Source organism: Anoplopoma fimbria, chromosome 21 (assembly GCF_027596085.1).
Source record: "Anoplopoma fimbria isolate UVic2021 breed Golden Eagle Sablefish chromosome 21, Afim_UVic_2022, whole genome shotgun sequence".
NCBI classification, from domain to species: Eukaryota; Metazoa; Chordata; class Actinopteri; order Perciformes; family Anoplopomatidae; genus Anoplopoma; species Anoplopoma fimbria.
This window is the reverse complement of record NC_072469.1, coordinates 11225585-11245742: the sequence shown is the minus strand read 5'-3', so window position 1 is coordinate 11245742 and position 20158 is coordinate 11225585. Positions and strand designations below refer to the sequence as shown.

At 39.4% G+C, this 20158-nt stretch overlaps 1 protein-coding gene across 1 annotated transcript in view; it reads right to left on the bottom strand.

Moving 5' to 3' along the window:
* Nucleotides 1-20158, bottom strand: part of vstm2a (V-set and transmembrane domain containing 2A) — a 112034-nt gene that overhangs the window by 39367 nt on the left and 52509 nt on the right. Inside the window, exons 3-5 of the mRNA XM_054623401.1 lie at nt 18407-18457; nt 16109-16445; nt 2020-2147 (exon numbers count right to left, since the gene is read on the bottom strand). Of these exons, the coding sequence (XP_054479376.1) occupies nt 2020-2147; nt 16109-16445; nt 18407-18457 (516 nt within the window). The remainder of the gene's footprint in view (nt 1-2019; nt 2148-16108; nt 16446-18406; nt 18458-20158) is intronic.

The following is a 20158-nucleotide window of genomic DNA, read 5'->3' as shown; positions in this document are numbered from 1 at the left end:
TTCAGCAAATCATCAGACTTTCAACTTTTACCTTTATTTTAACCATGACCATAACTGTTCTCTAAATTTAATCCAGTGTTAATTACTGTAACTATGCATTGCATCCTGAAGGAGCTGTTCATATGTTTTGATTAAAGTTATTTTTCGTTCTCCTACTAAATTCCAGCAGCACAAGCTATAAGTAGATTTTTTATATACATTACATACGTGGTGTTAGTTAAGTGCGTAAGTTACATAACACAAATAAGGTGAAATAAGTCAAAGTTGATTTGTTTTCACATGGGACATGAACAATGGTCTCCTGGTGAAAGTCCTGTGTTTGATAGACCCGTCTACAACTTGGCTCCCGCTTATGTGGGTTAAACAGGAATTATATTGCATTACTATTTGTAGGTATACAGTGAATGGGAACAGTGTGAACCATGAGGACAAAGGTCCCCTAACCTTAACAAAGTATACATTTAAAGTCAAACCACCATCTATTCTCGAGTCCAACCAAGTCAGGGGTCTGCTTAAACCTAACTCCAAATGTGTTTGTAATAGTTTTGGAAGACAAATGATGCCGTCCTGCTCATAGGGCATCAGATCAGAAGAAACGAATATGTGTATTTCTAGAGATCACGTACAAAAAATATGACCCTTGACCTTCACACCCATTTTCCACACAATCGAGTCGCTAGAATAAAATGTTGGCATTGCACATTTCTGCAAACCAAGGATACGTAGAACGTTTCTGAACCAAAATTAATATAATATCAAGATTTCTTCATATGTGTATATCAACGTAATAGTGTTTCTCAATTATATTAAGGTTTAGGCAACAAAACTATTGGCTGAGTAATAGATCATGGTTTGGGTTCAAATAAGGACAATTCCTTTGTTTTCACACATGACATAACAGCGGTCTGATAGTTGTTAAACAGCCATCCATGCATATGTGATACGTCAAAAACATAATTGACTATACCAGTTTGTTGTATGGGACCATATTCTGAGGAGACCAGGCTGCAAGTGCACATTATTTCATGCAGTCGTACAAAATGTTTTTTTTGTTGTTGTTTTTTGTGCTATCTAACATGTGGTTGCCTGTTTGTGTTTCACCCTCTTCTGCGTTCCAAATGTTGCACCATATGGTTTCATTAAGTTTGGTCCATAAGGCTGCAGTCACCTGTAAAGCCTTTGAGCGCTGCTTGGCTGCAGAGCATGGATTCGTGCACAGACGTAGCAAGATACATCAAAATTCTTTCCAATTGTTTTTAAAACGGCAAACATGATAACACCATTTCACATTCACATTACACATTGTTTCCTACTGTCACAACACTAACTTCTTATTGTTAACAAATTTGTGCAGAGCTTGAATCTCAGTGTGAAGATGTTTGGCGTTGAGATACAGAGTCATCTCCTCTAACACATACGTCATGCTAAAGCTACTCAATGTAATTGATAGAACGTGGTACATCAGTCATAATCTAAAATGGGCTTTTGTTAGAGGACTTAAACCTAATGTTCTTACATGAATGCCACAACCTTCACAAGAAATGTAACCCCCCCTTCAAAGTAAACAGCCTTTGAAGTATTATGAAAAGGATTTACATGGGCAGCTGCTGTTGCCTTGGCCCTGACAAACTGCTATCACCACTACAGGCAGCTCTTACTGTTTACTGAGCATCTGACATGACTAACAACTGCAAACTAGAACACAGCCTCCTCAGCCTACTCTTTGATCCGCCTGCGTCTCGGGGACATCGAACCTGAACTGATGAGAGCAAAGTGAACCGATGACAACTAAGGGATTCTATGCAGCGGATATCTGTAGACCAAAAATGGGGAAATAGAGGAAGCCGAAATAGAGAATGAAAGGATTTTAAAAGCTTGAGAGGAGGGAGAAGTGAGAAACAAGAGAAGAGTGAAGTCGTATGAAATAGAAAAATGTAATATTCAGCAAATCACGTTGACATCGACTGGATTCCCGTGTCAGACCGGGCGATGGCAGCCGTCCATGGGGACACTTTGTACCTTGAGGCCCAGCTCTGGATTGTCTGGGCTGCTGGGGATTGGGAAGGATGAAGGGAGGAGCAGTAGGGGGGCGGTGGGGCTTTGACCCCTTATTCCTCCCCACCACATCTCATTTGGCTTGAGGTGATCTGGAGAACAGGAGTGCTACAGAGGAGCAGCAGTCACTCTGGGCCAAAACATCCTTCACACAGAGAATAATTAATCAGCCTCCAGCTACGAGTCAGAGCAAGACACAGACGCAGAGCGACAGCACACGGAAAAACCATGCACTAATTCACAAATACCAGGCGTTCTGCAATCATCTACCCATTAGCAATGTTGAGAATGTACAATTTAAATGAAAAACTGAAAACCTTTTTTCTTTTTAGGGATACATTAAGCAGGTTTTCCGAAAGTGTGAGACTCTAAGCAGTTGTCAAGCTAACCTTTGCCATTCTGAACATCTTGTACCATTTCATACAGCAGTAGAAACATGTGTCATGTTGAGGGGGTGCTGTGGAGATGACGCAATACGGCATGATCCAACGTTAGCATACAGCCTATGCTGCACAGTGGTTGTGCATGTTTTGACTATGGCCCTTTTAAAGAATAAGTTGTACACTTCATGATGAACATAAAATGTTTGGCTAACAAAGGAATTATAATCATCTAAGAAAACATACAGAAAATAAAGGCTACACATTAGTGATGCGCGGTCTCGGGTAAGCTTACTCGAAAATATTCAGGGTTCACACGGGCAGGTTAAAACACTTCGAAATATACTTATACGAATAACTTAAGAGAAACAAAAACAAGACTTTCAAGCAGGAGACCAGTTTTCACGTCCCAAGGTGTTGTTGAGTTTTTTTTAAGTTAAATCAGTGACATATATGACGTGTAGTTATCTGACAATGTTTACGTTTTGCTTAGGAAAAACCTAACTGTGGCCTTTTCTTGGTAACGACTTGGTGTAGAATGACTTTTATACGCCTTGCCATTAGATCAGGTTAGTTTCACACAGCCTATACTCTCTATCCTCAGCTGGTTGCTGATTGAAGCTCGTTGAAATAGATTAAATCCTGGAACTGTGGACTTTTCTACACAGTGCAGCCAAACCCTAGGCAAAAAAACTGAATAGACCTACATATAGGGGTTCTATTTTGTTTAAGTCCACTGTTAAAATGTTAAGTATGCACTATTGTCTGTATGTGTATGTGTGCAACCCTGTATCTTACAAATTAGGTTCCCATACAACTGAACTTCACTACAATTGCGGAATTGCTACAATTTCCAGAATAAAGATGCATTTTGAAATGTAGCGTTTGAAATAAAATAAGTAAAAAAAAAAAACTCTACAAAACACCATGGTTTGAAACAATAAAATACAACAAAATAAACATAAACATAAAAAACTTACTTGGATCAAACGGGACACCACGCTATGATTTTGACCCATCAACACCACCACCATCTCCCCACTCAGACTTCCACAAACTCATTTTAAACTAATTTGTGATACGTCAAAAGTAAATGTCATCCACAACTCAGTATGTTTTTCTGTGTGCGCGAGAGAAATAGAGATGCTGCTATTCAATAATAAACTGAAGATCTTTTTAAACTTACTTTTGTTTACATTAAGTTGTTACGTTACGTTGATTTCACTTGAAATCAAAATATCATTGACATGTGAAAATAACCGAAATATAAAAAACAATAACTTATTATGTATGATTTTTTTGTATCAATAGATGTGAATGTTCAGGTCCTATACCATCTGCCAGAGGATGCTGCAGCAGATCCGCAGCCCTTCTTCCATCTGCTTTGCTATTTTTAGGTACAGGCAGAATTGATACCTGTTTTTGATTTCACAGAAATCATCAAGACTGCTTCATTTTCCTGTTGTTTTCTACTGCCACGACTGCTCCTCCTACCATACTGCAAACGTACAGTTTTAATTCACAACCATGTACAGCACCTAAATAAATCAAATAATGACAATGAACTGACAAGTTCCACAAGGTTTTCAACGGCCAGGCTTCAATGTCGGATCATGAGGTAAAAATAACAGTCAAGCTTTATCCTGTACTGCATGACTAATCTGGTGGAAATAACGAGTATTTGAGGGCGAACCTTGCTGAATGTCTGTGTGTTTAACTTAGTGTCTACACCTCCGTGCTTTGGGCCTATTTCTTAACATTTTACCAAATATGGCAGAACATGATTAAAAGTCTTGCTGCTTTTACTCATGGCAGTTCCTGTTTTGGCTGCAGAGAAAACAATCGCCTTGACTACACACTGTTGGAAATTACAAGCATTGTTTTTCATATAAATTATTTTTCTCAGGAAAATGGCAACATTTTGGATGCTCTTATCATCTGCCGTGTTATCTGTTGAAGTACAATAGTGTTGTAGCACAAGTCAGGTAAAATATATTGCTATTAGCCAATGAGTGCATGCATTGTGAAATGTGGATTGTTTTGTTAATAAAAGTGTGAACACTGACTGTACTTTAGCTATATCAACACAGTCACTGTGTTTGTACTTCGCATAAGGGAGGCTTTTCTTATGGCTTTCTGCAAAAAATATCCTACCACACTGCAATGTTTGAGATGAGTGATTTCATCATATCATTTATTTGCTCATGGCAGAAGAGCAAATGTTTTCTCTGTCTGCTGTTTTCCATTTATTTTGAATGTTTTTCTAATGCAAAATAGTCTTAAATTCACTCTAGTTTGTTGAACAAATACATGATTTAGGCAGTTTTGACCAATACAGTCACATTTAATGTCAACTAAACAACCAAATTGCATCCTCAATTCCCTTTTCAACCTAGGGAAACACATTTTCTCAGAATTAAACGTGGTTAAAGTTGAAACCTTTTAAACTGAATCAAAACAAAGCAAGAACATAACCTAACTTGGTTGGCTTTAGTAAATCATAATTGTTTGGCTTGAAATACGTTTGTTTGTTCCTTCATTTAACTGATAGACTTAAATGAACATACTAAGTCAATGTTGAGTTGGTTTCACATTGGCCACTAAGAGTGGTCTATTGGCTTAAAGTCATGTGTTGTTCAACCTATCCACCCACCCCGACCTCCTCGATACGCAAACTACTACATAGAAACGTATTTAAGATATGTCAAAAACAAGCATACCCCTTGAGAAATTTTATTTCCTTTGAACGTGATTGCAAGATTTTTATTTTTTTTTGGAACCTAATTTTAGTAGAGCAGGCTACACTGATTGCAACTTGGTGTAAGAATGGCTTTTACTTATGTTAGGTTAAATTGATGGAATATATGTTGATGACATTGCATAGTACTAGCCTGATGATTCAGCCAAGTGAAACAAACTAAATTAAAGATAAACATATTTGATTTCATGTTTTGGAATTGATTAAGAATTCATATGTTCTTATTTTATACCAAACAAAATAAAGTGAACAATTTTTGCTGGATGATCTCACTTTGTGAAAAAGTATCTATTTCTAATGGTTTACAAGAATTGTCCTGCTCAATGGGAACAGCTTTGTGTTCCACTGTATTGCTCAAGGACACTATGACATGCAGGCAGGACGAACAGCTTTTGAACGGCTTAGGCAGCTCCTGGATAGAAAGCAATAATTTCCTGAAATCAAAACAAATCTAAAGATGTTTTCTAAAGAAACAACAACATACAGTTGCAATATATTTAGCCAGTGCTGGCTGATAATTGGATCCTTCTGGGTATAAAACGATAGGTCGCCCAACGCTGCACAGCTGTGTTGGGTCGTTTCTTTGGCGTCAGTCCTTATATTCTCCAGATATATTATTAAAAATCCATTGAAGCAACTCTTAGCAGTGCTAGAGTCCCTTCAGAATCTGGCAATGAAGCCACACTTGTATAGAGCAGCGGGGGATTGTTATTCATACATTATTGATTTGCTGTTGTAGGGATTTCTATTGCTTTATTTGGTATTTGTGAAGTAATTTTTCAGTTTCGTCGTCTGAAAAACCACTGAGTAAAGGAAGGTGCAAGAGGATATGATTTTATCAGGCAAAGAATAACTGGAGGAAGATAGCTGTGGCTGAGAAATCCTGTCAAAATGAACATATACAACCAAAACACTGTCGCCATTAATATGGAAATTCAAATTAATGAGATGCTCCAAAACCCAGTCAGACCCCCAAACTCTTTTGAGCGTGTTTTTTGGGTGTTTTTGTCTTCTCATGATCTTCTGTTTCAGAAGAATGTGTTAGCATGCAGACAGACAGACGCCATGATGTGCTGCTGTCTCTGAACCCAAATCTTGTTACCACTGGTTCCCAGCCTTTTGGGGTTGTACCCATTCTAGACAAGAAATGCCTACACAGGACCCCTCATCGCAGGTTGCATATCAGTTGTGATCAATGTAACCAAAGAAAGATGTTTTCTTCAGAAAAATTTATTTTACAGAATTGGTCCTTAAAGACCTGAAGAGGTTAACTCCTAAGTGCTTCGCTAGAAAGAGCAAAGATTTGACAAAATAATTTTGCAGCTCATTAGATTTATATTGTGACACAATTTAGAGGTATATCAGCGCACTTGAAAAGTCAGTATAATCATCAGCTGTATGCACACAGCTATGGTTAAAAAGTTAGGTCCATGTTGAAGCCCCAAATTTGTCTGTACCTGTAATTGATTTTATTAGTTGGTTGTTATTAATTAACACTAGTTACATTGTAATGGTTGTTACCTTACGTTTGTATGTAACCTTGTTACATTAGTTTGTTATGTTACGTTTTAACATTAGGTTGGTATGTTACCTTATAACGTTAAGTTATGTTGTTACATTGTTAAGTTACGTTGTTACGTTACGTTGTAACATTAAGTTGTAACTTTTACATTGTAATGTTTTGTTGTTACGATGTTACGTTATGATGTTCAGTGTTAAGTTCAGTGTTATCTTACTTTGTCACGTAACGTTGTCAGGTTACGTTGTCAGGTTACGTTGTCACGTTAAGTTGTCATGTTACGTTGTAACATTGTTACGTTAAATTGTTGAGGTTGTTACAATCTATTTGGAAAAAGTACCACAACCTTTTTACTAACCTAAATCAAGTAGTTTGTTGCCTTAACCTAACCAATCGCTTCACAACTTTAACCGTGTGGCTGGGAGCATTTCTGCAACCACGATACGAGGCTGATATAAAACGTATTAATAAAATGCCAACATTTTATTTTTCTGGCGACTTGGATGAGATTAAAGTTAATACTACCAATGGGAATTAACTATGGCAGGGGTATCAACTAAGCCTAGCCAGCCTAGAAAGGAAGCTAATTTAGGCCATTTTGTACGACCCCATCTTTCGGTCACTACCCAAAGCTCATGACCTTAGGTGAGGGTTGGAATGTAGATGGACTGGTGAATCGAGAGCTTTGCCTTCAGCCTCAGCTCTCTCTTCACCACCATGGTCCAAGTACACAAGTCATTTGGAGTATTTCCTTCAGTGCCAGCCATATTGAAAACGTCTTACTTATACATCACATATGATGACTCTTTCAGTTGATCTACCTATTAGCATGCATCTGGTGATGGGTTGTTCCTATTTTGTTCTATCCTTGAAAATGCATGTGAGCCATCAACAAACAACTGAAAAGCAACACGTCTAAAGCCATTATTCTCATATGAATCAAACATTATGCTGTTTTTCACTTCAAAACTAACCTTGCCAGTGAGCAAACTAAAGGTAAAGGTACCTTCTGTGTTCCTTTGCTATTTTAAGAAAACAACACAACAAACATCCTTGTAGTACATTGCCATGCATTTTAATTGCTGACTAAAGAAAAAGTACAAACAAAAGAGTCCAGCAATACAGCTGAATACACAAAAAAAACTAGCTTTTATTTTGGCAGCAGTTGTATTATTTCAGTCATCCATCATTGTTACTAAAAGCATCTCCACCCACTTCCTGTCATGGTTTGGTTGACAAGGTCACAATGTCTTTACAAATCATTTCAGATTAATTTACAGCTGAGTTCTTGCGTGGTTATTCAGCTGAAGGAGGGAAGCTCTAAGAAACTTGAACAGGGGAAAAGGTTTCTATGGCAGAATGATGTCTGACTTTTATACCATGTCTCAGTGTTTAGAACTATGTTTTTCTAGTCACTCAGACTGTGGAGGAAACGCCACAGTCTGAGTGACTTCTCTGTCGGCATAATGAGATAGAATATCTGTCCGAGCTAATAGGAACCGTGTCATGTTTTCTCGGTGCATACTGGAATAGAATAGACCCACACTGAATACTCCTCATTTTGTCCTACTTAACCTAACACAACACGCTGCATTTTGCCAAATGTTTTGGCTCTGTGAAATGGCGATGTGGAATATCAATTCCAGGCCAGAGAGGCAGAGAGGTTCAGTGAGGCAGGGAAGGTGAATCACCACAGCACCTCCACAGGGAGCTCAAACTGGCCTTGTGCCAGTTCCATCTATTCCTGCTGATCCCTGGCCGGCTGGCTGGCTAGCTGACTGTTTCTTTGCTTACTTGCCTGGTGGCTCTTTTATAAAACCTGCTGTCTTGTTGACTGACACACTCTTGATCTGACTGGATTTTTTGCTGACTGACTGGTTAAATACAACTGGAAGTCATTACCTTGCAGCTTGACTGTTGAACTATGAGTGAGGGAAAATGTGATAACACAGTCTGGCTGGTAATTCGAAAGCTCCAAAATGACCATCCACGGCGTTTGAAAGGATCACACCAGCAGGTGTGTGTTTTAGCTGACATTACTGCAGCCATTTTCCAAACTATCCAGCCATAAATTACATGAATAACAAGCAGCTGATTAGAGCCTAATGCCCACCTAGGAGTAGTTTTACTGATATGTCAGTCTGTTTCAGTATCACAAAAATACTGATTCTATGAATGTTTCAGTGTTTTTCATAATTACATCATTTAGGTAAAATGTGACTAAGAGCATTTAGGGCTGGCAGTGCTGGCATTTGTTGAGATGGAAACAGGTAAACGACAAGTCAACATGAGAGAGAGAGAGGACTGAGTTGGACTTCCGTAGAAGTCCGGTGTTTGTTTGACATCTGGCCTGAAGAGAACATACAGAACATGCTAAGAAATCCCCAAAAATGGTGATGTTTATGAGGTGATTCCAGACAAACTGGAGGAGAAGGGATTCGTACACACAGTGTCAGTGCAGAGTCAAAGTAAAAAAACAGCAATATTCCCTGCGTTGAAGCGGCCATACACCTAGGGTACTAGGGTAAAACATTTTAAACTAATAGATATAATCATAGAACTTTGACTGCTGATTTGTGACATCAAGAAAAAAATAATTTAAATGCAAATATCTTATTCATTACATGTGAATTTGCATACATTTCCAGAAGAGAAATGTGAACATTGTATAAAGCCAGAGTCTGAGTCACTACTGGTGAATTTAGGAGAAGTCTACAGACGCAAATAGTTGAAGTAGTAAAATAAACAAATCAATGTGTATTTCGGATGGAAAGACAACATATTATAGATGCAAAAAAGCCTCAAAATTGACCATTGCTTGAAAAAAGATTGACTTTGCCTGTAGTGTCTCGCCCCATTTGCACACTGTGAAACCGAACCCACTGACTTAATAGAAAGCAAACCAAAAGTATCTGATTCTGGCTAGCCAAAGAGACATTGGCTTTTGAAAGTACCCTAACATAAGCTCTGTACCTAAGTACAAATTTAAGCAACTTGTTCTTCAGTATTTAGATTTTTACTGCTTCTCCAAACACACCTTAGTTGTTCTCAGCAGACAACAAAATACACTATTAAAAATACAGCACTGCACATATACAGATAAAAATAAATATGCATAAATATTTACCCCCTTCCTTTTTACCCCCTGTCCTTCCCCTATGCAAAAATAACTTGACTGCTGCAACAATCTGATTTATTTCAGGTCCTCGGGTGAACAGTCCAACAAGCAAAATCACATCCTAGTGCAGGACCTCTTAGTACCCATAAAAACTGCACTAATGATATCATGAGAGAGGACCCTGAAGGTCTCCTGTACCATAGTGTGGCTATAGATGGTACAGTAATGCATTTGTCTGTTGGACACAATCTGCAACTGTTGCAGACATTTAGCCACATCTATTGAAAGGACTCAGTGGGTCATCAGTGGATCTCAGAATCAGGCTTTTACCCCAAAAGATTTAAGTGTGAGTAAGGAAGGATCAACTGAAGTATCCACATGAACTTGAAATGCCACATTGAGATTGCATGTGCCTGCTTGAGCAATATGAATGCAGCCATGAACAGCAGTCCGGCAGTTTCCCAACCAGCTACTGGAGTGATGACTCATTGGTGTTCTTTCCTTAGACATACTATGCAGCCAAGGCAGTTTGAAAAATGATGGTGGTTCTTAAAAATAAGGTCAGCATTTTCCTTTTCTTGCTCTTTTGTTTGGATGGAAGCTTACGCAATAAGCTGAGTCCATATTTGTTTTACTTTCATGCTGGCACCAGGCTGGCCTCAGGGGTGGAAGGGACAAGTTTGGCTTAGGGGACATTTTTCCCTTCTTATTCCCCCTCCCCATTCAGCTCTGGTCACCTCGGAGCTCTGGAAAAACAACAGTGCCAAGAACGATGGAGGCCGAGCTGTGATCTAACAACATCTGACACACCGGTGGGGAGTAGCTGTGAACGAACCGCTCTGCTGCTACAGCCGCTCCACCAGCCACAGTCACAGTCCGCCCTCATTGTTTACAGATGCAGCAATGCGGAAAAAGGAAAATATCTGCACTCTCCCAGGTTTAATTTCATCGGAGCCCGTTTACCTATTGTTGATCATCTGCTTCAAACCCAAGCACGGCAGTAATAGAGCTCTGTCGCCCTCAGCCGTAACGCCTCTGTGACGCTCAGAGAAGGTGGCTGAGGCTGCCTGAGCAGCCGCGGAGAGGCGTTTATCAGTGTCAGACACACCGCACAGAGGACTCACTGCAACACAGTTGTCAGCATAATTTGGCTGCCTCATAATCTCTGACTCTGCAGCCCATTCTACTTTTTTTTCTCCATTCAGTGGCAAGTAATATCTTTCTATGTTTCGCCTCAGGGTGCAGAAGGCAATCTGAGCCCGCAGCGGGACGACGTTGTGCTCCAACTGACCAGGTAGAAAAGACATTCATAGATGAGGAGAGGTGGCAAGGTTAAAATGAGTAGTAATGAGCGAAAAAAATCACACTGAACCAGCTAAGGGAAAAGCAGGCTGAGATCTAAACTGCTACAAGTTGGACACCATGAAGATACAAGATGATTTCAGCTTGAGGATGCTGGCGTGAGAGAGATGCAATGTGAAACAAAAAACACAATAATACATCACATTTAATTAAATGAGGTAATAAAAGGGATAGCTAAATGATGGGTTATTGCTACAAATATGTCTTTTTTTGACTACTATGAGAAGGCAGCCACATCTTAGTTCAGTTATTTTGTCCAAACTATTTTGCTTATGATCCAGTTAAGGTTTTCACTGATGGTTTGAGACCTTCCTCTCTAGAAAAATACACCTCGTTCTTACTCCCGACTCATCAAATACCGAGGATTGGTCAGTGCTTTGATTCCAATGCACCTAGGCACGCTTTAGCATCTGTATGAGATCATCAGGCTTTCACCTAACTCCATCCACATCATTTTTAGACCGTCAGAGTAACTGATGTAGTGTAAAAAGCTAGAAATTCCAAGCAGGGAGGGAGGGAGAGAAAAGAGGTTGGATTGTCAAACAAACACAGGACTTTCCTCCAGGAGACAGCCGTCTGTGTCCCGTGTGAAACCAGGTCAAAGTTTACCATAGTTCTGTTGCGCAACTTCCCTGCTTTCCTAGCCTGAGTTACGTAATACAAGCATACTTATTTTAAACCACAATCTTTTCCTAGACACAACTGCAGACTTTTGTTGCATGATCCCTACCAAATAAACCTAAAAACTAAGTAAGCCTATAATGAGTGTTTCTTTTGTAAGGAGGGTGTTTGCATGTAACGAGCAGAAATTGCATTTCCTGCGAACACAGAAAGACTCTTCATTTAAGAAAGACACTTTGTATGCAATAAGGAGAAACTGACATTGCTGAGCATACGGAGCAGTAGTTAGAAAGACCCTTTTGAAATGTTTGACAAAGGAAAGTAAAGTAAGACCTCAATGTCCATTCCTTACAGGTCAATATCGGTTGTAATCATGCGCAGGCTGAAAACTCACCTCTTCAAAAAGTACTACCCGGAGCCTTCCTCGTAGCACTTATTGCACTCGTATTAGTTGCTGCACTTACTGTATTCGTATCAGTTCGCTGCACTTATTGAATTTGTATTTTTTTACTGCACTTATCCTATTCGGATTAGTCTGTTGCAATTATTGTTTTCGTAGTAATTTGCCTCTGCACTATACTTTTGCTCTGGTTTATGCTTTGAGATGCTTGTTTAAGAAAGGAGATGCACTTATGACTTCTGGTGACTAGTAGTTCTCTTGAATACCTATGTTGAATACACTTCCTGTAAGTCGCTTTGGATAAAAGCGTCTGCTAAATGACTGTAATGTAATGTAAATGTAATGCTTATTGTGGACATATCCCGAATCCATTGACGTATATAAGTTGACTGACCTTATTCCTTTTTTATGGAGAGTAGGAGATCAAGCGGAGCATTGCATGATGTTGAGTTGAATGGCTATCCTCAGATCAAATAGTCAAACTAGACAATGCTGATTAAATATGGTTCATGAATTTGTGTCTGCATACCTGCCTCAATTGTTTTTAGAAACAATTTTTTTGTGTTTTGTTCAGCTATAACATGAGAAAGTTTGTCACCCAGCAGCCGTGTTAAAACCAGTCGAGCAAAACCAGTTGAGCAAAATCAGTCGCACAGCCCTTCAGCCAGAGGAAACTGGACCATTTTTGGTTCCGCAACTTCTTTCTGTTTGTTGGCCAGATTTGTTGTATCTCTAATTGTACTTGTTAATGAGTAAGATTTAGCTTTCAACAATATTTTTTTCTAATCATTTTATCTAGCAACAAAAAATATAGACTCCATTTTGGGTGCTGCTTGTTTAATTAAAATGAGACATATTTTAGATTGCTTCCATATAATCTAAGTCATAACAAACTAAGTGGCTAATCAGCAGTCTCATTTTCTGTTGATACAGGAATATTATTAACCCATGGAGCATTTTGTTTCTATGTTAATTACATTAGTACAAAAACCAAACAATTAAAATGTGTTAGTTACTTCAGCTTACAAAATTATTTAATGTAAAACTGATGTGAGATAGCTTTACCAGACAAATATTTCTATATTTTACAGAAAGGGTGTTCTTGGATAGGTGAAATGTTTATGTTCGTCAAAGAAATTCACTGGGAACATAGCTGACATCAACAATAATGAAAGGGTTAAATTGTCCCCCACTATCTTGGTTTTCACATTTTCCATTTCTAGCAGTGATGTTTCCACTCACTAAGACAAGTCAATAGTTATTACACTGCATACATCACTGAGAGGAGTTCAACCTCACTTCACTTTGATGAAACACAAAGGTAACTTTGCTATTCTTTGCAATCCACTGAATGTAATTACAAACTGGGTATTAGATTAGCATGATGGAGATGTACCGAAGTTAATCTCATGAATTCCATTTGTTCAAGTTCAATGAAAACAATGATAACTTAGACTTAGTATGTGTAGCACTTTTATGTGATTATAGCAAATGTCAAATAATTCTAATGGCATTAGTTTTTGTATGCAGAAAAATAAGACAACCCTGGAGAAAATGATGCATGTGTTGCTTTCAGCCCCTTAATTTCAGTATCCCTTGTGTCTTTCTATGAATTCTACCAGTGAGTACACTGTTCAAATTCTACCGATGGCAAAGTTTTTAAGCAAATTACCATAATAATTAGGGAGCAGCGAAATCCAAAAGCGAATAAATGTGGAAAATAATATAGAAAGTTGCTACTGATTTTCTAGCCTGCTCAGGAAGGGGGTGGAGCTGAGCAGCCTGCAGCAAGAATAGCCTCGGAGTTTTAGCACCAGAGGACTCCTGCCTGAGGATCTCAGAAGCTGCTCGTGGGGGGGATGAAGATTTCTAAAATATAGCTGGGAGCCTGATCATGTGGTGCCTTAACATTGAAAGTAACATATTAAAATCAATTTTCAGAACTCATGAGCAGCCTGCAAAGAGATGCAATGAAAGGCTGGAATGCATTCTCATCTCTTTGGATTAGTAAGGAGCCCAGCAGCAGTGTTTTGGGAATGCTGGAGGCAGGCCATTGACTGATAACTGATCCTTAAATTAAGAGAATTGCAACACCCCAAACGAGATTTCTTCATTATCTGTAGTTAGTGAAAAAATACCTAACGTTGGCTTCAATCCTCATCTGAAGGAAACAAGACCCTATCACTTGGTCATCAATTGTGATTACAGTATTATTTTTGGAGAGGACAGTTCCTCTGAACAGTTTGTACTTGTTAGTAAGTAAGTGGAACATGGAGCACTCCATAGAGGGGTATTAGAGTTTGATTCGTTTTTGGTGACAGAAAGGGCTGCTGAATTGTTCTCCAACTGGCTTCCGCAAACACAAATGGCCATTATAACCTTGCAATTACGTAATTGCGGCTATGACTCTGGATTTGACACCTCAATTGTTACCATGGAGATGAATTGGGAATTGGCAATAAAGAATCCGTTTGCCACCTTCAGCACCACAGACAGGGCAATGGATTTATCTACACACACCTTGGCGAGAGTCGCTTCTGGGCCGCCTCTGACACACACTGTGGCTTGTCTGGTGGAATCACACGCATTGTCAGGAATCTAGAATTTGATGAAGGTGAGCACAGTGAACTGCCATGCATAACGGCTCTTTGCACTCGAGTGGCACTTCTCAGAGGCTTGGGATTTATCAATGTGTCCTGCTACCTTCAGATGCTGCAGGGATTATATTTTCCAAACAAGAACATGAAGATAATTTGAACATATTCAATAAAACAAGCCTTCTGTCTTCTGCTACTAGAAGATGGATAGGGAAGAATCGCAGGTAACCATTACTGTCATCACCTCCGCAATTTGCATTCTGAATACAGTACCAGTCAAAAGTTTGGACACACCTTCTCATTCAACTACTTTGAAGAATCTAAAATATAAAACATATTCTGGTTTGTTGAGCATTTGTTTGTTTACCACATAATTTCATATGTATTCCTTCATAGTTTGGATGTCTTCAATATTAATCTACAATGTAGAAAAAAATAAAAATAAAGAAAAACCATTGAATGAGAAGGTGTGTCCAAACTTTTGATTGGTACTGTATATCCACATTAAAGCTGACGATCCTCTCAGCAAAGATGGACGAAAACTGATGCCTTGTTCACTAAACAGAATATATCTAATCTAAATTATTTTGTCTATGCATATCTGTGTGAGCGTAATGTACATACACACACACACACATATATATGTATATACTGTATATATATTTTTTTTATATATATGTTTTTTTAATTTTTATTATTACTTTACACTGTGACACGATGGAATCTTTTGGATACTTTACAGCTTTACCCCAAACTAACTTTCTGGAATTCTGCAGACAGTTCACGCCATGCAGACTGTTGTTGCACTCAAAGTTCAATTAAATTTCCCATCAACCTTTGATGTCTGTAAGTATATCACCACCATAAAAACAGAAAGTCTTTGGATGGCACAATGTCAACAGTCATAAGAGGCTTAAAGCTTTGTGAATAGGCAGATTGTAAAAATAATAAAAATGGTGCATTCCTGCAATCTGGTTGTGACCAAAAATTCCATCTGTGCAGGATCCACAGGGTCCATCATGAGAGTGAATGACACAGGTAAATCGATCTCTATCAGTCTGCCTTGAAACATGGTTACCTTTCTGTGAGGCAGGTCTGTTTTTACTGCTGAATAAAAGCATGCTCAAGTATGTTGTTTGTTCTTCTTTAGCTCAACCAAACAACTTTTTTTTAGGTAGGTGACTCACCAGTAAAGGTTGCAGACCAGACTTTATGCTGGAAGTTAAAAACTCTGACTACATGAGTCTTTTGTGTGTTCCACTGCGCCCTCATTACATAAGCCTCACACAGCGCCTTACCTGAGCCGGGGTTGTGTTTAGCTGTGTTGGAGGATGTGTGAGAGGTGGAGGTGGAGGCGACCCTCTGGTCTGAGCTCATGCTGTCCTGGCCCAGAGGTGAGCTGGACTTTCTTGGCTTCTTGTCCGTTAGGTGCAGCGGGGAGCTTTTCTTGGGAGGCACCAGTGGCCGTCGTGGCCTGACTGTGGCGTTAACCCTCAGCCAAGCCTGGGCTTTGTACTCCACAATCTCCCCGTAGTTAGCCCGTGTCACTCGGCACTCGTACAGTCCTTCGTCGCCCTTGCTGACTCTGGAGATCTGCAGCTTGTGTGATATGTCGTTGCCCTGGACTTTCACTGTCTGTTAGAGTGATTAAAAGAGACCACAGAGTCATAACAGTGATGGAACGCCACAAGGTTTTATGACACATCATGGCACTTTATTCTACAAAATGCTACATGATGGTTATGCTGTGACATTAAGAGGTGAACCCCTCCAATGCAATGATAATTACAGGTTAAAACATATTGCTAGGTGCACAGGTCAGGGTTAAAATTGATGGTTTTTATTTGTGTCCTACTAGCACATACAGGTTTTCCTTCCATCTTGTTTGATCTTGTTGATAGCTGCTGGCACTGGAGCCAACATATTTTGCATACTGGCTTGATCACAAAATGTAGTGTGAGCTGTGCAATCCAAATAAAATCCACTATCCCAGCACATGTAGGTAATTTGATATGGACCACTTCATAGTTGTAAATGTAAACATTCCAAATGTGTCCCAGTTTATTTCCTGTTGCCATGTATGTGAATGATATGAGCTAAGAGGAAGTAAACATGGACCAAAGCTGTTGCCTAGCAATGCAATTCCATTGAAATGGTGTGCAGCAATTTCAATACGTGTATCATTAAAGAGTGAATTTTCCGGAGCCCTATCGATAAAATAGCTAAATGGTAATGTGCGGTTTTGGCAGACATTAAGTACTTAATCACAGAGATTCAGCAATCTTGTAAACCCAATATTAACATTTAGCTGTCCTGCTTATTGATTTGTAATGTTGCCTGCAATTGTAAGTCGTAAGTACGGTTGGTTAGAACACATTTGGCGAAAGCCTTTCATTCATTTTTTCATTACTGCTCCATTTCATTAAATATTCATGACTAAAACCAATTATCAAAGTTAAAGTTCATAAAATAACTTCCTTAGGTTTTGTATAAGATGTTGAGCAGTGAAAACTCATAAGCAATTAACCCCTTATTACTAAATGTGGATCTGTGGGCGTGTCTGCAATCCACAACTCTGAATGTGTGAGAAAACTTTGATTAAAATGGCAACAGAGAAAATATAAATATATATGTATATTTTTCCCCTTGAAATGAAATTTTTAAATTCAGTTTAGTTGCAGGGGAATGAAATTCTGTAGGAGACGAGGTTGCATAGAATGGTAACAGGCTAAACAGCGGGCTAACAAAGCACTCTGACACTGGAGGCTGGGTTTTAAATCCTGAGTCCTGCATGTGGTTAGGTTAATCAACAAAAAAATGTAGGGTTATTGAAAGCTTATGGTTTTGGTGCAATACATGAAATACCGAACACTTCCAGTTTTATGCTTCAAGTCACTTATTTTGATTGACCCAAGCACAGATATGTTCAGTATGAGCAATTAGAATTTGACTTTGCAGTTTGATTTTTAATAAAAACATTGCACCCACTTAATAAATAATTGAAATACAGAAATTCAGCTACACATTTAAAGGCCTTTACACTTCGGGGGCTTGCCAGATTGACGAAGAGACTGCACGTAAAAGTGAAATACTCGCCTGTGAATATTTTGTCCAGGGCTTTGTACAGCAGCATGGAAAATCATAATTTTTCCGAGAAAAAAATATATAGACATGGAATTGATGATGTGAAATAAAGGTAAAGGCCTTATACAACATCTAAAGGGAACTTTGATCCCACACCTGTGGATTTACATGCACATGCCTCTCTGACTTTTTGATTGACGGCTCGAGTTAGGTCAGTGTTAGGAAGTGCGGGTTGCTCTGGGCACATAATGTACATACAGAGTGACAGGAAAAAAGGTGAACAACGGTTGGTGGGGCGTGAGCGCAGGAAGGGAACCGCTCTGACGGTAATAATACACTGCCGCTGATTTCACTGATTAGCTTCTTTCTCTGGTTGAAGGTGTATTATTCGGGGGAAATCAGCTGCCGTTGTGTTTGCTGGGAATGAAACGCCGGCAACTTCCGTCATGACTTCCCATAACTGAGAAGCACCAGGTTGCAACCAGGGGCCCGTGGTGTGTAACTGAACTTACACTTATTTTTGAGCCCTCGTCATCGGGATCAGGCTCTGGTATCATCTCCATCTGGGAACACAAAACAAAAGAAGAAGAAAAAGAGAGAAAGCATTAGCAGAGTGGTGGTAGCCTGCTGTAGTGTCTGACTCAGTGTAGCTCTCAGAGAGCCGCGCTGAGGACACATTCTAGTACGTTATGCAAGTCTCTTGTCAGAGTCTCTAAAACCAGCTACAAGATTACTACGACAACTTAAAAAAAAAGAAAAAGGCATCATCTATCCGCTGTCGGTTATAAATCTTTCATTTCTACATCAACATGCAGTTTACAGACTGAGGGATTGCGTTCCTACTGTTCTGCCTTTAAAAATAAATGCACAAAGATGTTGCCCTTGCCACTGTTTTTGATTTATTTTTAGATTCTTTGAGTGGCTCTGTGGAGAAATTAGACACTGCATTTCCAGACACTGCAGTGAATCACGGGGAAAAGCGGTCCAGACCAGGACGCTGTGTGACAAACTAACAGCTTCCTGAGACAAATGATGCATCAAAAACTCCATCAGTCTCTGCAGTAAAGTTATATTATCCGTGAAAATTTATGACAAACAATACAATTTAAGATGGACTGAAATAGTTTTTGGGTAAAAAAAGAAAAGAAAAATCAAAGCACAAAAAGTAGTAAACAGCGTAGCTCTTGGACACAGGAATGCCCCTGTTTGAGCCCTGGCGGCATCATTCTAGCACGGTGGCCAGCACTAAGCCCACAGCCTACATCATGGACCAGGCATTGATTTTAGAGGCTATAATTTATTCATCTCACATCAGATGCCAAATGGATGTGTGCCCGAGAAAAAAAAAAGAAAGAGCTGAAGAGGAGCAAGAGGAGTGCAGCAGAAAAAAAAGGCTTTAGAGGAAGAGGAGCAGGAGGAAGTTACTCCAGAGGATACAGGAAGTGGTGGAGAGACGAGAAAACCAGGCAGGGTGAGAGAGAGATAAGATGGCTACTTATGAGCGTTTGCAGCTGAGAGCGTTCCCTTCAAGTGCTGTAATTACCTTGGAGGAACCGGGCTCTTTTCTCTGGAGGATGTTTGGCAGACAGGTGATTAATGAGCAGAATTAGGAGCCGTAGCTTTCTCTGTCTGCATGTATGCATGACTCTCACGTCTTGACTCCACAGATGGACCCGGCACCCTCCATTGTATCGAGGAGACATCTTTAACGGCGAGGCAGGATTAATTGTCCTGGAGTCTTGGCTGGACTGTTTAAAGTCATCAATTTCAGCCTCCTCTTTTACAAACTTCACAGCAGTTATATGGGCTGGGTGTGCAGTCTATATATGTCACCTGAGGAGGATTAAGTTTGAGCTGCACTTGAGGACAGATGCTCTCCTCTGGTCTACACATAGAGGCGGCTGCGTGCAGGAAAACATGGTCACTGTGACCAAAAAGATGGTGGGAAACGGTTTGTTGCCTCTCAAACATTTCCCCATGTAAAATCCTATGGGGCTATTGAAATAGCTTTGCATCACAACACAGTTGAACTCTATTATTTTCCTCTTTCCAGTGTTTAATCAATGTGTTTTTTAATTTAAATCCTTTATTGTAACACAAGCAACACGTCATTGCTCCAATGAGTATTGAAATAGTCTATTCTGACTGATCAAAGGCCTATTGTAAAACATTCTTTAACTACTGATAATGAAGTCTGGTGAAGTACTGATAATGTGTTCTTTTCACTTCGGTTTCTTCATTCTCTTTAACATTGCAAACCCCTT